The sequence below is a fragment of the Leiobunum rupestre genome, chromosome 5, assembly GCF_980474605.1.
Source record: "Leiobunum rupestre chromosome 5, qqLeiRupe1.1.hap1, whole genome shotgun sequence".
In the NCBI taxonomy this organism is placed as follows: domain Eukaryota; kingdom Metazoa; phylum Arthropoda; class Arachnida; order Opiliones; family Sclerosomatidae; genus Leiobunum; species Leiobunum rupestre.
This window is the reverse complement of record NC_143388.1, coordinates 58,922,768-58,940,164: the sequence shown is the minus strand read 5'-3', so window position 1 is coordinate 58,940,164 and position 17,397 is coordinate 58,922,768. Positions and strand designations below refer to the sequence as shown.

At 39.1% G+C, this 17,397-nt stretch overlaps 2 protein-coding genes across 2 annotated transcripts; both read right to left on the bottom strand.

The window, feature by feature from the left end:
- Positions 1-939: 939 nt before the first annotated feature.
- On the bottom strand, positions 940-2,414 carry LOC149945442 (uncharacterized). Its single transcript, XM_090176560.1, has 3 exons — positions 1,598-2,414; positions 1,395-1,528; positions 940-981 (listed from the first exon to the last, which is right to left on the bottom strand). The coding sequence occupies exons 1-3, from the start codon at positions 2,412-2,414 to the stop codon at positions 940-942; spliced, it is 993 nt and encodes a 330-aa protein (XP_090032686.1).
- Positions 2,415-8,686: 6,272 nt separating this feature from the next.
- On the bottom strand, positions 8,687-9,901 carry LOC149945441 (zinc finger protein 862-like). The gene has a single exon (XM_090176559.1). It carries the CDS (start codon positions 9,899-9,901, stop codon positions 8,687-8,689), a length of 1,215 nt encoding a protein of 404 aa, XP_090032685.1.
- Between the last annotated feature and the right edge of the window lie 7,496 nt (positions 9,902-17,397).

Genomic DNA, 17,397 nt, shown 5'->3' with positions numbered 1-17,397 from the left:
TCACATTCAAATTCCCTGACTTTTGCAGGTTTTCCCTAACCATCTCCGGAGATTTTCCTAGACTTACATGTATTTTGTTAAAATGTTTTGAATTTTTTCCCTAAATTTGGGTAAAGGTTTTCTATTTGAAACCTAAATGAAATTCCCTGACAATTCCCTGATTTTTAGACTAATTTTAAAAATTCCCTGACTTTTCCCTGATTTTTAGACTAATTTTAAAAATTCCCTGACTTTCCCTGATTTTTAGACTAATTTTAAAAATTTCCTGACTTTTCCCTGATTTTTAGATCCAAATTCAGATTCCCTGACTTTTCCAGGTTTTCCAGGTACCGTGGCAACCCTGGAAGACGTCATAAAGTTGCCTTTTCACAAGTTCCCAAGCGTAAAGGCAATATAAAACTGGACTACATAGACATCAGACTATAGACCATTCTATAAAATAATACATATTTCGTTATTTACTTTTGGGTATAGAGAGGTAGAAGGTTTGGCCCGATTTTTCATGAACCAGGGAGGCTCAAAAAAGGATTCTCTGACAAACCTGCCAACCTAGTTGTCTGGATGAATAGTAGATTTTTGATCAAAATCCTACTTATGTAATGGTTATAGTTTTATACAAACCATTATAAATAGTTAATTCACTATACCTTATGGACTTTGTAAATAGTTCAGTTAAGAACTTGATATATTTCAAAATATACTATCTTCACGCAGGTTATCTTAGCTACATATTGGAAATCGACTTTATGGGTGACGCTTCAGAACATAAAAATCAAATAGAAAAGAGCATAAGCAGAATTTATAAGAGCAAAGAATAATTAAGTTTACAAATCCTATTGAAGTAGCGCTATGTTGTCTTTGAGAAAATGTTTGGCCTGTTTAGCTAGGAATTTATAGAAAGGTCTATTGTAATTATATACCCCGTGCACCGCCTAAGCATTACAGGGGTTTATCATCATTTGTCCCGGCCGAGCCGCCGACCTGTATACGAAATTAGGAATCACTTCCTAAGAGTCGTACAAAAAATAAGTATACACCCGTATACTTGTAACACCTACTCACGACTCACTCGTGGGTTTTACAAAATTTACAACGACGTAACGCATTACACGTTCGAAATCGTTGATCATTTCGTTATTCAGATTTTGAAGCCCATCCGCTTGGAGTGGTCTTCTTCTCAAATGGTTCGTTCTGGGACAATTACGAACATAGAGCTCTGAGTCTGCTTCCAGAGCACCGCATATGCATTTGGGCGATGTAATATGCCCTAAGTTGTACAGGTAAAGTGGGAATTTACCGTGTCCATTTAGGATTTGTGTCAAATAGTAGTTCGTATTGAAACTACTTTTAACCTTAGGAAAGTACTTCTTAGTTACTTTACCTTTCTCACTTACCTCCGACGACTCCTGCCACCTTTGAATCGTCACCTCATTTAGCCACCTTTTAATCACCAACTTAGTTGGCTTCATTTTCTTCTCCTCTGGAAGATCGGCTGCTGACTTTGCAAGAAAGTCCACCCTTTCATTCCCTACACACCCAGTGTGTGACTTTATCCAAGTAAACGTGACTCACGTCACCATCCGTTTCAACACCTTACGGATTTTATAGAATAAGCCATGATTGTTTATATGATTGCTTATTGCGTTAATAGCAAAAAGACAATCCGTAAAAACCGTTGCACCATCACCTGGACCTTTCGTCCTTAACCAGCAAATACTTTCATGTATTGCTAAGAGCTCCAGAGGAAACGCTTCCACCTTTTCATTAATGCAACTGACCACGTTATAGACCTCTACACCGTTCCTATACACAACGAATGCCACTCCGGCACCCCTACTGGACAACGAAACTTCAGTAAACACCTCTACCCCATTACCATTGGGTAGTTGCTCTTTGATGTTTATAATGCCCCTGACCGCTGGGTGGTCCTCGCACGAGTCACCTGGGTAGAGGTAGTTACCACCTTGTATCTCCACACCACAGTGCTCGCTGTCTTCTCTTAAACAGAAGGACCTGAACACAGCAGCTTCCTGACTCACCACCAGGTCTAATGGTTGTATACCAGCAAGGACCCTTAGCGCATCGCTCGAGACAGTCCGGTAAGCACAAGTTATACGTAGGGCAGCAATTCTCTGTATTGAGCTCAGCTTCCTCACCATTACATTGTTCTGCGTGCTCTTCCACCATGCACCGCAAGCGTAAGCAACTACTCTCACAATGCACCCATTGTAGATAGTCGTTAACGCTTTATGGTCGAGGCCCCACTCAACCTTTGCAAAACAAGCAATGTTTTGCACAAAATTTGTCACCCGAACACCAACTTCCTCGAGGTGAGGAAGAAAGGTAAGCTTGTTGTCGATGGTGACACCGACAACTTTCAATTTGTCAACATTAGCAATGTTGACCACTCCCATCTTATAGAATGGGAGTCTCTTCATAACACTCTTTGCGGCGAAGGTGATTGCCGCCGACTTCTTTATGGAAAATCTCAGCTTATAGACTTGGCGCCACTCAATCAACTTATCCATGATCACCTTACCCGTGGTTTCGAATGCACGCCTGGACGTGCCCCAAAATAGTAATTGCAAGTCATCCGCGAAAGCCTGGATTTGAGAATCCTATGGATACTCAATCCTCAGTGCGCTATCCATAACCACATTGAATAGCAGAGGTCCACTGCATGAACCCTGAGTACAGCCTCCGGTCAATATTCTACGTATACAGGTACTGCCTGTCCTCACCACTGCCACCCTATCCTTCAGAGAGTTAACATACGTCTCGTATATGTTTTTGGACACTTAAAGTTCCTTAAACCGTGTAAGATTCCCGGAATCCACACATTGTCAAAAGCACCCTCGATATCTAAAGATATCAGACTGCTGTGACAATTATTTGCCTTGTTATCCCTGATGCGGTTCACCATATTGGTAAGACAGTGAGTGGTGGACCGACTATACTGAGAGAAAAATATTGCGTAGAAATTACATGGAACTCCTGGACGCACAGTAGCTAGGAATGTTCTGTATTTATTACAGAAAGTTTCGTAAATATCTTTTACTTGAGATTCCTGTAATTTATACAAATAGCTCATAGTAAAATTTTCAACCAGAATTATTGTAATGTATACAACTGAAATAATAATTAAAATTTCTAATACGCCTGTAAATTTTACGGAATTTACATTTAAAAACTGCGTGAATATAGCCAGGAAATATTACATATTTGATTTGTTTTTACTACCCTTCTTAAAAATGAGTTTATGTACACTAAACATTTCCGTTATTAATTTTTAACCAATAAGGTACTTTAATTGTAAAAAATATTCAACACATTTGCTAAATATATACCAATAAGCTTCAGCAGAACTAAAGTTCAAAGCAAGGAACATAAACACGTGCACAACATAGTAATGCAACTCATCGGCTCGGAATCCAGACACGTATTAAACTTAGTTCAAACCACAAACACTAACGCGATGAATTTGCATTTAAATGTATAAACATTAATTTGTTTTCATTTGATGGGTAATTAAAAATATGACTCCATTGATGCTTTTACGAGATGTCACTAAAAATCTTTTCTTCATATTAGTTGATTTACAACAAATAATGCATTTTTATGGATTATTACTGTTTGGTAGCAATTCAACTTCGAGCACAATAACTACAGGAACTACCTGTATTTTAAATACCTTAAAACGTCTTCATTTTTTACTGTAAATACATAGTAATATGTATTGAACAAATATGTACATTTCTACCATAGAAACTACATGGCTGTCCTTTATTACAAATATCTGAAACAAACCTCTAATTTTCACTATAAACAAATAGTAATATGTACTGATAATGTATGTATATATTACAATTCAACGATAAATACTACATGAAGCCCCTGTATTTTAAATACCTAAAACATCCTGTAATTTATATTGTAAAACAAATTGTAATATATACTGAAAATGTATGTATATATTACTATTCAACGATAAATACTACATGAAGCCCCTGCATTTTAAATACCTAAAACATCCTGTAATTTATACTGTAAATATTTCTTGAATATAGTAATTTCAACAGTACAGTACTGTATTAAAAAAGATACAGAACGGGTGCTGTAAAATATTTCTGTAAATTCTACAGTTTTTTCTCTCAGTGATATGTCTAAACCCATATTGCTTTTCGCTAAGCAATTTGTTGCTGTGTAGAAAGTAATACAACCTTCTTGACAACAGCTTATCCAGCACCTTCCCTACCACAGGAAGTAGTGAGATTCGCCTGTAGGCCTTAGCGTCCTGCCTGTCTCTGCCATCTTTATACAGAAAGACTAGCTTAGCAACCTTCCAAAGCTTTGGGAAGTATCCCATGCTGAGGCAGAGGCAAGTAGGGATTGCAATTGCTGGATCCCTCATCCAGCAATCCAGCTGGATCCAGCGCAATTTACGGTCTGCTGGATCCAGCGATGCGGATTCGCAAGTAATTAACTTTTAAATAATTGGCACGTGAATCGCGATTCGCGCGCCGCGAATGGCACAAAAGTGAACGTTGCCGCTTCGATAGGTGGGCTACAGCCCTGCGTGAGACAAGAACATCAATACCATTTGTTTCTTGAGGTTGTACTTCCAGAAAAGTTTTAAAAAAGGCCTCTTGTATTTATGTATGTGGTTTAATATTGAATAAAATGTAGCTAGTTGCCAGTATTTACAAAAGTCTGGTTTATTTGTAATTGTCTGCCTTATTCTTCCAAGATGTGAACAAGAATCGCCTTAACTAGTTGCTGTAGATAGATACCTCAACCCACGTGCGTTACAAATTATACAAACGTGATTGATTTAATCCTTTAAAATACTTTAATACTAATATTTTATAACTCCTACTTCTAATAAGACTTTACCATAACAGAGTTCCCTATGAGGGGTTTTACCATTTTTTGGTGTGACTGTTGGCAAAGTGTATTCACCACGTTGGCAGTTTCATGAACTTTGGAAAAGGTTCACCAGGGCAAAACCGGTGTAACGGCTGAACATCTGAATGATCTGATATATTTTTTTAACGTTAACGCCCACCGTAACGACGGTTTTGACTTACTTGTTAGTGTAAACCAGCTTTTGAACGTTTGTATTCGAATTCGTGTTTTTGTAATGTTTTGTTTACTGTGTGTTTGTGTTCAAACATGGGCGAATGTTGTGTGTGTTCTGTATGTATGGGGCTTCTTCTCTCCAACTCCTATTTTTTGTTACTTTTGGGACGGGCCGAGTCCTTAGGGTTACGGTAAATGATGTTGCAACGATATTTATACAAACAACTTTTTGAAAAGTCCGTCAACCTTTATTAAGTTTTTATGAACTCATTAACGTAATTTATTCTATATTATTTGTTATATATATATATATATATTTTATTCAGCAAGATTTTTGTTATTTATACACTGTTAAAAAAATTCGTTCAGAAGACGTTCAACATAGAACAGTCTGTTCAAAAATGAACGATAGCGTTCTAAAGGTATGTAACCGAGAACGGCGTGTTCAAGATATTTTATTTCGTTCAAATAAGAACGAATGCTCTTTCGCCCTCTGGAGGAAGGCTTGTAAAGTACACAATAGAATAGATTCGTTCCAATAGCTAAGAGATCGTTCCCAAGAGAACAGGTTTTACACACAATCCTATATGGATTTCTTTGTATTGGTTTGTTGACCATGTACTAACATATAAGAGTGACACTTTCAACGTATGACCAAAAGTAACAAATAAGTGTGACACTATTTTGCGGAAAACTTCGTATGGCCAAAAGTAACAAACAAGATTAACATCCATAAAGTAATAAATGAGTGGTTTAGAGTGCGCTTTGTTATAGGTAGTTTTTTCGTACATTATTATGTTGTTTTAAGTTAGTGTACTGGTTGATGAAACTATTACTCGTAGTAATTTATTTACAGGGTGAGTTAGAACATGTTGTTATAAAGTTGTTTTTGTAGTTGTATGTACAGTGTGTTTGGAAATTTACAGAAGATTAAATTTCATTGTTCTTCACTAGCGACTCAAATGGCGTTAGGTCTGTAACGCTGTTTCTCAGAAACTACCCCACCTATTGAAAATAAACTTCACACAAATAACGATATAAATAACCTCCGTGTCCTAACGAATGGGAAAACGAAAAAGGGTCGTGAAAGGTCCGAATTTATAGGACACGGACCGTTGTTTTAAGTATATTTTTATTTGATTGGCAAGGTAGACGAAATACGTTCGGAAATGTAATTGCCCAAGTTCCAGAATTAAAATTTACAGAAAATATTTCGTATTATACTGCAATTTGGTTCGACGTTTTCAGCATAGAAATAAATTCTAAAATTGTATGTTACCAGTTCTCGGCCTCTCGGCTGAGAAAAGAATGTAATAAAGATTTATTTGTTTTACGCATATCACTTTCGTGGTAGATATTTTAAGCGTAATAAGATGGTTGTAGTTGAGGAAACTTGAGGTTGGAACTAAATTCAAATAATCTAGTTTTAAGCCTGGTTTTCCTTTTCGGCGGGCAATTGGTTAGGTTAGGTAACTTTTATTAATTTAGCAAGATGAACCGCCAGCAGGAGACATGAGCTATAATTTTGGAAGCAATAACTTTAGGTACTCTTTGTATTGGATAATGATAAAGCATTCCAAGTCGAACGAGAAAATGATCCACAGCGAACGACAAAGCGTTCCGCGGCGAAAGATAAAATGATCGACGGCGAACGACAAAGCATTCCACCGCGAACGACAAAACGTTAAGAAGGTTTGTTTAATATAGAACATCTAAGTTCAATATTGAACCATCAACCATCGTTCTTTATCGAACGAATATTTTTTGTTCATTTTAGAACAAAATGGCGTTCTGCTACATAGACAACCTTCTGAACGGCGATTTGTTCAAATTACAACAATTAGAAAAATCGATAGTAATAAAAACGAATGAATGCGGGCTTGTTTTGAAGCCCAGGACGTTCTCTTTCCAAAAATGTCATTGTCGAAACAAATTTCCAAGCCTAAGTGTATTAACTTTTAGTCCGAAACTGACCTTTTTCGCTCCTCAAAATCCTGAAATTTTCGGTGAATTTCTCTCCTCCGTAGCACGAGCAATTTGGGGCAAATCAAAGCTGTAGTTTTATTCCTAAAATAGAAGGAACTGAAGTGGAGAGATTCTGTTTACTTGTAGAAGTTTTCAAACCAGAGGTTTTTAATCATAATATTAGGTTTATTATCGAAATAAAAAATAGCGTGACCCGACGTTTAACACGAGGAGCCGTCGGTTTCATATCGTTTTTCTACTACGTAGGCTTGTGTACAGTGTTGGAAATAAGCTTTTTAAAACTACTGGTCAATGTGACCACTAGACCCCCTACTGAAAAAAATAATTTACTGGTCATGACCACTCTCTTCCCCCACTTATTTCCCCCTTTTATTTTACCTTTGTAAATAAATTGTCAATAGCGATTAGGAAGTTCTATAAACTTTTATTTATCACTAACAAGAGCTTTGATAATTATCACAAACAAGAGCTTTGCTATATATCACAAATATTTTTTTACATTAAAGGGATCCATCACTCACGACAGGGGAAGGCATAGGGGTAACATAAAATACAGACTGGCTCTATGCTACAGTTTTTTTTGTTACCCCTGTAGTGAGTGAGGGATCCCTTTAATCGAAAACATAAGAGCTTTGATATTAATTACAAAGAATTTTGTACTTAAGGAACTTTAAAAAATATTTGATCTTCGTTTTCTTCATCAAATAATAACGCACCTGTATTTACACATGTTTTTACAGTTTTACTTCTTTTTGGCCGTCTTTTGGCTTCTAAAAGCCATAAAGAAACTGCAGGAAAGGCATCAAAATCTTCTATGCTTATGTTCCTTAAACATATTCTTAAAGATTCATCTAGGTGTTCGGCATTAAGCAATGAACGATGTTGCGTTTTTAAGAGATTTTGTTGGCTGAAACCTCTCTCAGCTTCAGCAGAAGACGGGGCAATGAGAGAAATTACTCTTAAAATCTTTGAGAGCACTGGGTATCTACTTCTATATTTATTTATTGTTAGTGCATAAAGATCTTTGGGACAAGTTTTTACTTTACTTGAAATTTGTGTCGAAACCATTCTTTTATATGACAACCACTCTGAGTTAACAGCAATAGCCTCATCTTCTTTTAACAATGGTTTGAAAAACAAACCAATATCCTCAATTTCAGTTTTCCCAAACGGGCTCAAGTCTTCTTCGCTTAATGGCCAGGTTCTGGTATCCAGGATTTGACCATGGGGGATCTTTTCTGTTGCTACATTCATTGTTTCTAGATATGATGCTACTCTCTCACACAAATTTTAACTTTCTGTTAAGAACGCTGTTGCATCGCCTAGATCAAACTCAATATTTTCATTTCGAAATTGCCCAGGCGATTCCAAAAGCTCTGTGGTAATTGACCTAACTTTAGCATCGCCATTCATTTTGTACCATCTAATGATTTTAATGGTGTTTTCAAGTTCATCTTGTGCCTCATATAGTAGAAGATCTCTTGCTTGTAATTTCTGTGAAAATATACTGAGTTGCGAGTATACGTCAAACATAATTGCCATTGTAGCAATAAATGAAGACTTTGAAATCTTCTCAAGTATTTTCTTCGCTTTCTCTCGAACTCTAGTGTCTCGTTTTTTTTTAAAATTGCTTTAAATGTCTAACTAGCGGCTTCCAATTTTTTTCAACTGCCACTACAGATTTAAAACTGAATGATATCCAACGAGTTTTAGGTAATGATCCAAACTTCAAAATTATTTGTTGAAGTTGCATTGAAATTTCTTTCAATTCATCACACTTTTTAGGAGACTTATGGTAAAAATTAAATATTTCCCTAATAGTGTCAACAAATCCTTCCAGCTTCTCATTTATAAGAAATGCTGCTTTAATTTGAAGCTCCATTTTGTGTGCCAAACAATGGTGCCCAATGAGAAACTTGTTGTTCTTGGAGTTACGAATCATCTCTACTAAACCATTTTTATGTCCATGGTAAACAGATGCACCGTCGGTTGTAAGGCTTGTAATTTTATCCTTCCAATTTAAAATACCAATTTTTTCCAAATAGGAATTTAAACAGTTCAGAATGCTTTCTGCTGAGCCTGTTTCAGGTGACAAGTTAGCCAAATATTTAGTGGTAGGTTTACCCTCAATCAATATGGTAATGTAGACAATTTCACAGGAGCTAGAACTTCGATCAGTTGAACCATCAAGTATTAGTGAAAAATAGTCGCATTGCTTTAACATTTCTATAATTTCCTTCAAGAATACATCAGATATATATCTGGCAAAATAGGGGACTGTTTTGTGATGTGAGGTATATGTATTTCCTAAGGAAACCCCATTTTTTTCTTGGAGACAGCAAAGCTTTGGAAAAGAACTATAAGACGAATGAGTTACAATAATGTAATAAACTCTATTGAAGATATGAATGAGTTTTTCTCTATGCTTTTCATTTAGTTTCAAAATCGCTGCTGGTAATGGCTCTGCAGGATCAACCCCTACAGTTTTATTATTTTGCAAAGTTGCTGCTGTGTGACTTTTACTTTTTTCGTGGGCCAAAATGGAAGACAATCTAAAATTGTCCGTTCCTCGAACAAAAAAGTTTGCACTTTCTTCATACTTGGATCCTTCCCATTTTCGACAAATTTTACAGAACATCAAACCTTTAATATCTTCGTAGTCTATAAATGGAAAAGTTTTGATCCATTCTTGTGTAAATTTCCTTTTCAAACATTTTTTGTTTGCCGTTTCTGCCTCAGTAGATTCAGTACTAATTTTATGATCTGGAAATTGTAGGCTTTCTAGCCCATCATTCGAATTTGATGGTTTATTAGTATTTGTAGCCTTGGTTGGCATCCTCGACAAAGACTTGAGCGGAGCGTGGGCGCTACGATAATCGTGAATTACGGAGTTGTTGAAGAGTTGTATAACTTAAGTAATGTCGTATTTATGTTAATTGAACATTAATACCAAAAGAAAACTAAACGAATTTTATTAAGCTACAAACAGTTTATTAGTACAAATAGTACAATTACAACATTAGTAATTTAAGTCTTTCTAGTTCTTTTTTTTTGGCGGATAAGCCGCTCTTATTGTTTACTTTTAAAAGCCGGTCCACTCTTTATTTTCCACTTAAATTATATCCTGAACGGCAGTGCCTTGTCCCCCCCTCTCTTTTCTTGTCCCCCCTCTCTTCTTGCCCCCCCTCACGCGGCGAAGGTCTCCCTCTCTTCCGGACATTACCGCGAATTTCCCTCTCTCTTCTCCGTCTCGTTCAGATTCCCTTTCTCTTCTCCCCCAAGTGCGACACCCACACACACACACACACACAGCCAACTTTCCCATTGAAGTCACCACAGTGAGAGCTCCACTCACTCGCTTCGCTCGTTCGCTCCGCTCAATAATTATCTCTTTTCTTGTCCCCCCTCTCTCTTCTTGCCCCCCTCACGCGGCGAAGGTCTCCCTCTCTTCCGGACATTACCGCGAATTTCCCTCTCTCTTCTCCGTCTCGTTCAGATTCCCTTTCTCTTCTCCCCCAAGTGCGACACACACACACACAGCCAACTTTCCCATTGAAGTCACCACAGTGAGAGCTCCACTCACTCGCTTCGCTCGTTCGCTCCGCTCAATAATTCAAAGACCACTTAACCGATTTTGACGAAATTTTTTGTACTTGCTATAAAATGTTTGCTCTTTCTAATGAATCATTAATTAGCCATAGCTAAAATTTCGTGCAACCAACACTTTGCATTTTGGACTATAAAATACAAATATCTATCCATAGTTGCCAGAATTTGGGCTAGTCCAAAAGTTTTTTATTGATAACTAAGAATTAGATTTTCAACTTATTCTCTTTTCAAAAGGCCTATTTTCTTTATTAGTCACTATTTGCTAGTATTTTCCCCTGGCCTCGACAAAAATCCAAAAAAGTGGCTTTTTAGGAACACCGATCTTTTACAGCTGAGCCAATGACTACCACGTCTACTAATTGCAAATAAAAAAAACCGGAGAAGTTTAAATTTGTCACGCTATTTAGTACAGTACGACAGCCAGGTAACGTTAGCATCGCCTATCAAAAAAAACTCCGGTTAGATCTCCATGTATATTTTGGCTTTCTAACTTGTTGGGCATTTTTGATAAAATTCTTTTGTTTTTTGAAAATTATATAAATTGCTGGATCCGCGTTGGATCCAGCTGGATTGATGTCGGTCCAGCAAAAATCCAGCTGGATTGTAATCCCTAGTAGAATAATTGCGGATGTACACTGGTGTCTGGTTCATTCGGTGAAAAAGCACGAACGTGGTGTTGAGTCTGCGCTGCAGATGCAATGTCTTGTTGTTTATTCCTCGTGGTTTTGTTCAGATCAGGGTGAAGACGATCCAAGAGTGAAGTTAACCGACGATTCATTAGTAGCTCAGTTGGCGTCTTTCCGGTTGTAGTGCAGGGTAACGTATGTTGAGAATAGAGAAAACGAGCCAGTCGTGTCTGCGAATCGCCAATTATATTTCGTTTTAGAGCTTCCTTCGTAGCAGAAACCATGCGCTCGGCCTGACCGTTAGAAGACGGATGGTATGGAGCAACGAAGACTTGGCGAATTTGATTTTTTCTTAGAAAGTTACTTAACTCTTCCGACGAAAACGTGGCGCCATTGTCGGAAGCAATGGTGTCTGGTAATCCGTGTGTCGCAAAAAGAGTTCGTAGTTTACCAATGGCAGTAGCAGAGGACATGGAGGACACGTTTATTACTTCAAGCCATTTGGAATGAGAATCTACCACCAAGAAGAAAGTCTGTCCTTGATAGGGACCCGCAAAATCAATGTGTAAACGAGACTACGGTTTTTCAGTCCATTCCCAAGGGTGAACGGGTGCCTTGGGGGGATTGCGAAGGCATTCTTGGCAATTATGGCATGCATGTACAGTATGCTCTATCTCGCTATCCATATTTGGCCACCAGACGTAACTACGGGCAAGACCTTTCATGCGGACAATTCCAGGATGTGATCCATGCAAAAGTGTAAAAACTTCGTGACGTAGGTCATCAGGTACAATTACTCAACTACCCAAAGAACGCAGTGGCAATAACTACCCAAAGAACGCAGTGGCGATAACTAGCCAAAGAACGCAATGGCGATAACTACCCAAAGAACGCAGTGGCGATAACTACCCAAAGAACGCAGTGGCGATAACTACCCAAAGAACGCAGTGGCGATAACTACCCAAAGAACGCAGTGGCGATAACTACCCAAAGAACGCAGTGGCGATGGACGCTTATCTCATTGCGCCTTCGGAAGTAGGGTAGAAAACGATCGTCTGGTGCGGTGTCGAGCCATCCATTTAAAGCGAATAGCGCTATGCGTGACAAGACTGTGTCTTTCTTGGTTGATAGAGCTATTTTAGCAGAGTCGACTCGCTCATCTGGTACTTCTTCTACGAGGAGAACCTCTGAAGGATTCGGAACTTCAAGTTGGGTAGTTACAACTGGCAGTCGGCTGAAAGCGTCAGCATTAGCGAGTTTAGCACCTGGGTGGTAAATCAACTCGTAATCGTAGGCGGATAACAGCAGACTCCAGCGAATGACTCTCGGAGAGACCATTAATTTTGTGGTAGTGGTTTAGTAGGATTCAATAAACCCAAAAGTAGCTTGTGGTCCATGTAAATGCGAAATCGACGGCCATATAGGTATTGATGAAATTTCTTTACATCAGCCACTATAGCCAATGCTTCTTTGTCAGTTTGGTTGTAATTCCTTTCGGCCTTGGCCAGTGTACGAGAATAATAAGCAATTGGTGCTTCACCTCCAGTTGCCAACAGATGACTCAAAACTGTGCCCAATCCATACGACGAGGAATCGCTTGTTAAAATTAGTGGAAGCTCCGAGTCGTAGTGAACAAGCAAGTCATCTTTTTGTAAGAGAATTTTAGCGTCCTCAAAAGCCCTTTGGTGCTCGTCCGTCCAGGACAACGACGTATCTTTCTGTAGAAGGCGATGTAGAGGTTCAAGAATGTCTGAACGATTTTTTAGAAAACAACAATAAAAATTCAGAATGCCAAGAAATGCTTGTAAAGCTGTCTTATCAGTAGGTGCCGGTAGGTTGTGGATTGCTGCCACTTTATCATGAGTAGGCTGTATACCCTTTGGCATTTACCCTGTAACCCAATAGGTCGAGCTCGGGTACAGCTATTTTACATTTGACTCGGCATAACTGAATTCCGTCATCATCGAGACGTTGAAAAACTTGTATGAAGAAGTCGTCAAGGTACGGTATCACACCTTCGATACCTGCTAGTAGTTCTTCCATACCGACCGAGTTTGAAATTGAATGTATGAAAAACTTACCTCTGCACAGTGCACAACAACTTAAAGTTTCAGCCGAAAAACATTGAAATTCCAAGTCGTCTGCAGCTATTTCTTCACATATTTAGTTGACGGATATTAAGTCAGACGGCGCTATATTTAACAAGTTCGAATCCATTTTCTTTATTGAAACCTTGTTCGCGGGATATGACGTATATTACGTCACTTCCAGCTAACTCTGTGACGAAAGACGCGTCATCAACTTTATAGATGGGAAACGAAAGTATAGGTGAAGGAGATTTTGAAAATGAGGAGAATTCCTCGCGCAGGTCTGGTTTTGCCAATCTATATTTTAGCTCGTGCCTCGCGATCGCTGAGATTTGGTTTGGTTTCAAGTAGTGAACCAACCATAGCCGTCTGTAATACAGGCCTTATTATGAACATTAATTTTTTTTTCAAATCTGGCTCTTCCGCATTCTGATAAACGCCAGATGTCGGTAATATTGGGGAAAAAAAACCACACGTGTGACGTCAGCTTGCTGGTCAACTGCTGCATTTAAACGGTGGCGCGTGTGATTTTTCAAACGTTTTAATTCATCTAGCTAAGGCTTATTTCTTTACTTTCTATGATAACGTTACACATGTAATGCAATTGACACGAAAGAATTGTCTGCTATTATTTAGTTCCAACATGGTTCATTATTGTTTGATCAAAAAAACTTCACCGGAAATGGGAATGGAAAATTTTTGAACTTAGACGAAAATCAGCGTTTTTGTAGTAAGCATTTCCTAGTTAAAATTTTGTAGAAACATGCGCTGTGATATATTGTAATATAATTCACTCTATTTTGTAATATTTTCACAATAAAAAATGCCGTGATAAAGTACTTTCATTAATATTTTAAGGCTTAGGGTGAAACAAAATTTTAACTTTGAAAATTCACGAGCTTCTTATTTTCCAAATATTACCGCCATCTGTTGGATTTCAAAAAACCGTAATGCCGCCCTCTATGTGCCTGGTGAGCTGGTTATTTGCTCCGACTCTCAGAGTGCCCTCACCCAACTGCTGACGCGCTCTTCTGATCCGGTTGTTTCAATAATCCATGATCTATGTGACAATTATCCCCGCTCCGTCACTTTCCTTTGGTGCCCAGCTCACGTGGGATTGCCAGGCAACGAAACGGCGGACAAACTGGCCGGGGTCACCCAGCTTCAACGTCCTCAGGGGGTACACTTCTTCCTTCCCTCGACACTCTCGGAGCTATAGAGTGTCTGTGGGAAAGCGATCACCTCTTCGTGGACTCGCAGCTGGTGGTCTCTCGCAGCTGGTGGTCTCTCGCAGCCCAGTGGCCTCTCCTGGCTGCGAAGCCTAACCCTGACTCTCGAGCCGTTCTGGCCGTTGAACTTTCTAGACTGGAGGACACTCTTCTCGCGCGGCTTGGTTGTGGCAGACTTCCCACAAAGGCGGTTCTTCATCGTTTCGGGCTTCGGAACTCGGACTCCTGCCCTCGGTGTGCGGTACGAGAGGACGCCGAACATGTCCTGTTCGCGTGTGCCTCCTTCGCGACCCCTCGGCGGAATCTCTACCTTTCGCTCCAGGCGCGGGGTCTCCCGGACTCCGTGGTGGGTGTTCTCACCACCGTTCACGCGGGTTGGCAAGATGTGATTTTGGACACTTGTAAACTTCTTCGTAAAGCTTTTCCGCGACGATTATGATTATTGTTCTTTTTGTGTTTATTTTCCTGATGTGTATAACTTTCAGCGCGCTTGTTCTTTCTAAATAACGTTTGTTCGCGGACTTTTCTCCCTGTGCGCCTGGTGTGAAGGCCTCGTTGCTATATACACCAATCCCCGCTACTATTGTTATTCTGCCGCCCCCCTGTAATATGTATTACAGACGGCTATGAACCAACAGTATTTTGGTTATCCAAAGGACAGTCGATCAGGCCAATATTACTACCGATTACTTCCGATAGACACGGCTTTATGATGTATGGGAAGTGAAATTTTACCGATTTTACTCTTTAGGGGGAATATAATTTTCAGCCACTACCTTTCGGAATTCACTTATATGAAGTGTCATACTTATGGTATTAACAAGGCTACTCAACGCAAAATAAAAAAAATGTACTCCAAGTTTTGTGCACCCTTTTTTATTTGTAATAGGCGCTTAAATGAAAAATCTTCAAGGAAATCGCCAATAAGTAATATATCTGAGAGCCAGGACCTGCAAGTTACTGCTTGTTGAAATAATGGAAACTTTTGTACTAATGGAACGTCGTGTTTCTTGCTAAGCCATAATATCTAAAAAAAAGCTACCTGGTTAAAACTAAACACTCGTTTGATACAGGTGAAAAGTTTCCATTATTTCAACAAGTACTATATAAACAATACCTTGCGGGTCCTGGCTCTCGGAAATATTACTTCTTAGCGATTTCCTTGGAGGATGATTAATTTAAGCGCCTATTGAAGCATAGAAATCTCATAGGTAACTAGAATGCTGCCGTGTAACTGGCAAATGGGCCAAACGCCGTGGCAGACGATAGCCAGATCTCAGCCAATCAGAGCTCAAAGAGTGGTTCTGCCAAGAATTTTATGTCACCAGAGAGAATGACGTCACCTATCTCCCGCTATAGTAGCGGATCCAAGGAGGATTATTATCCTCCTTGGCGGAACCACTCTACGGCCTCTCATTGGCTGAAGGTTCAAGGCGAACTGGCGTCAAGCTAGGCCGTAGGCGGCAGCATTCTAGTTACCTATGAGATTTCTATGTATTGAAGTGCCTATTCATGAAAACCATAGAGATATGGGTGCGTCTAGAGTATCATACTGTGTTCTGACAAAAAAAAAATTTCTGAGTCAGAAAAATTCTTAGGGTAAGATTTGAAACAGATGCGTTTCTTTAACTAAGAATTCTTTGCCGCATAAAATTCATTTAAAAAAATCAAAACTAAAAAGCACGTGCTTTTTGTTAAGTCTAGGCTCTAGAGCACAATTTTAAATGGGTAGGTAGTAAAATCAAAGATAATCTATACCATAAGTCTATGTAATATTATTCTATAAGTTTGTCACTTTAGTGAATATTTTACTGAGTGCTAGCATGGATTAACAATAACTCACAGGGATAGTTCTCTTCAAAAATAAGTTTGATTCAAACGCCATCGGTCCTAGCGGGCGAAATCAGAACTAGGCCTAAGCGGAAACGATTCAACTCGGAGAGCAGACTGGCAGTTTGTTTGGCGCCGCGAAATCTAATCAATTTTTTGCATCGCGGTTCTGTTTTTAGTACTTAAAGGGAATATAACCTGCAAAGCAATCTTTATGGAAGACCCCTTCAATTTTTCAAATTTCCCTGTACAGTGGCGCCAAACATTTTTAAAGGCAAAGGCAAGAGCGGCCAGAGCTGCAAACGTTGGTGTTCCACACCAAATACCTGAGGTTATATTCCCTTTAAAGCAACTGTCGGCTCTATCATTGCCACCTGTATTATTAAAAAGACCCCTGTTATTAGAGATGGCCATGAATCTATCCGAATCTTCGAAAAATAGTTTTCGTGGAGAGCGTGAAGCCATCTATTAATGGGAACGGAAGCTAAAATTCAAAATAGCGAAACAATAACGTCGTCAGAGAGTCATTATAGAGTATTATATTTCGACCACTTTTACTTTACTTAGTGAACCTAAATTATATATCCCATATAAAATATATTGTAAACAATTACTATAATCGAAGTTATTGACAAATTTACAAACGAGCCAATTAACGCGTAGCATACTTTTATGTCCCGCCTTTTGGGTCAGTGTGTCAGAATTTATAGCCCGGTGTACCTAGTAACAGAGACCATACCACCAGAGGCCTATCATCATAGTGCCCTACGCCAACGTCCACCTAGCCCGGACAGGTGACAAATCCAGCATGGGTAGCAGAACCCTACTACTGATGGTCGCACCTTCGACGCAAGCCACTCAACCCAGCAGAAGGTGCAGCAATGGGTGGACCAATCCCCACTTAGCACACAGCAGTGGGAGTAAGAATGGATGCTGTAGCAACTCCAGCCG

Excerpts from the sequence above, each read along its gene's own strand:
- LOC149945442 (XM_090176560.1), bottom strand. The coding sequence starts at position 2,414 with ATGGGAGTGGTCAACATTGCTAATGTTGACAAATTGAAAGTTGTCGGT. Across the intron at positions 1,529-1,597 it reads TGGCTTATTCTATAAAATCC|GGAATGAAAGGGTGGACTTT; the intron begins GTAAGGTGTTGA and ends CTGGGTGTGTAG. Across the intron at positions 982-1,394 it reads GGTGGCAGGAGTCGTCGGAG|GTCGGCGGCTCGGCCGGGAC; the intron begins GTAAGTGAGAAA and ends TTTCGTATACAG.
- LOC149945441 (XM_090176559.1), bottom strand. The coding sequence starts at position 9,901 with ATGCCAACCAAGGCTACAAATACTAATAAACCATCAAATTCGAATGAT.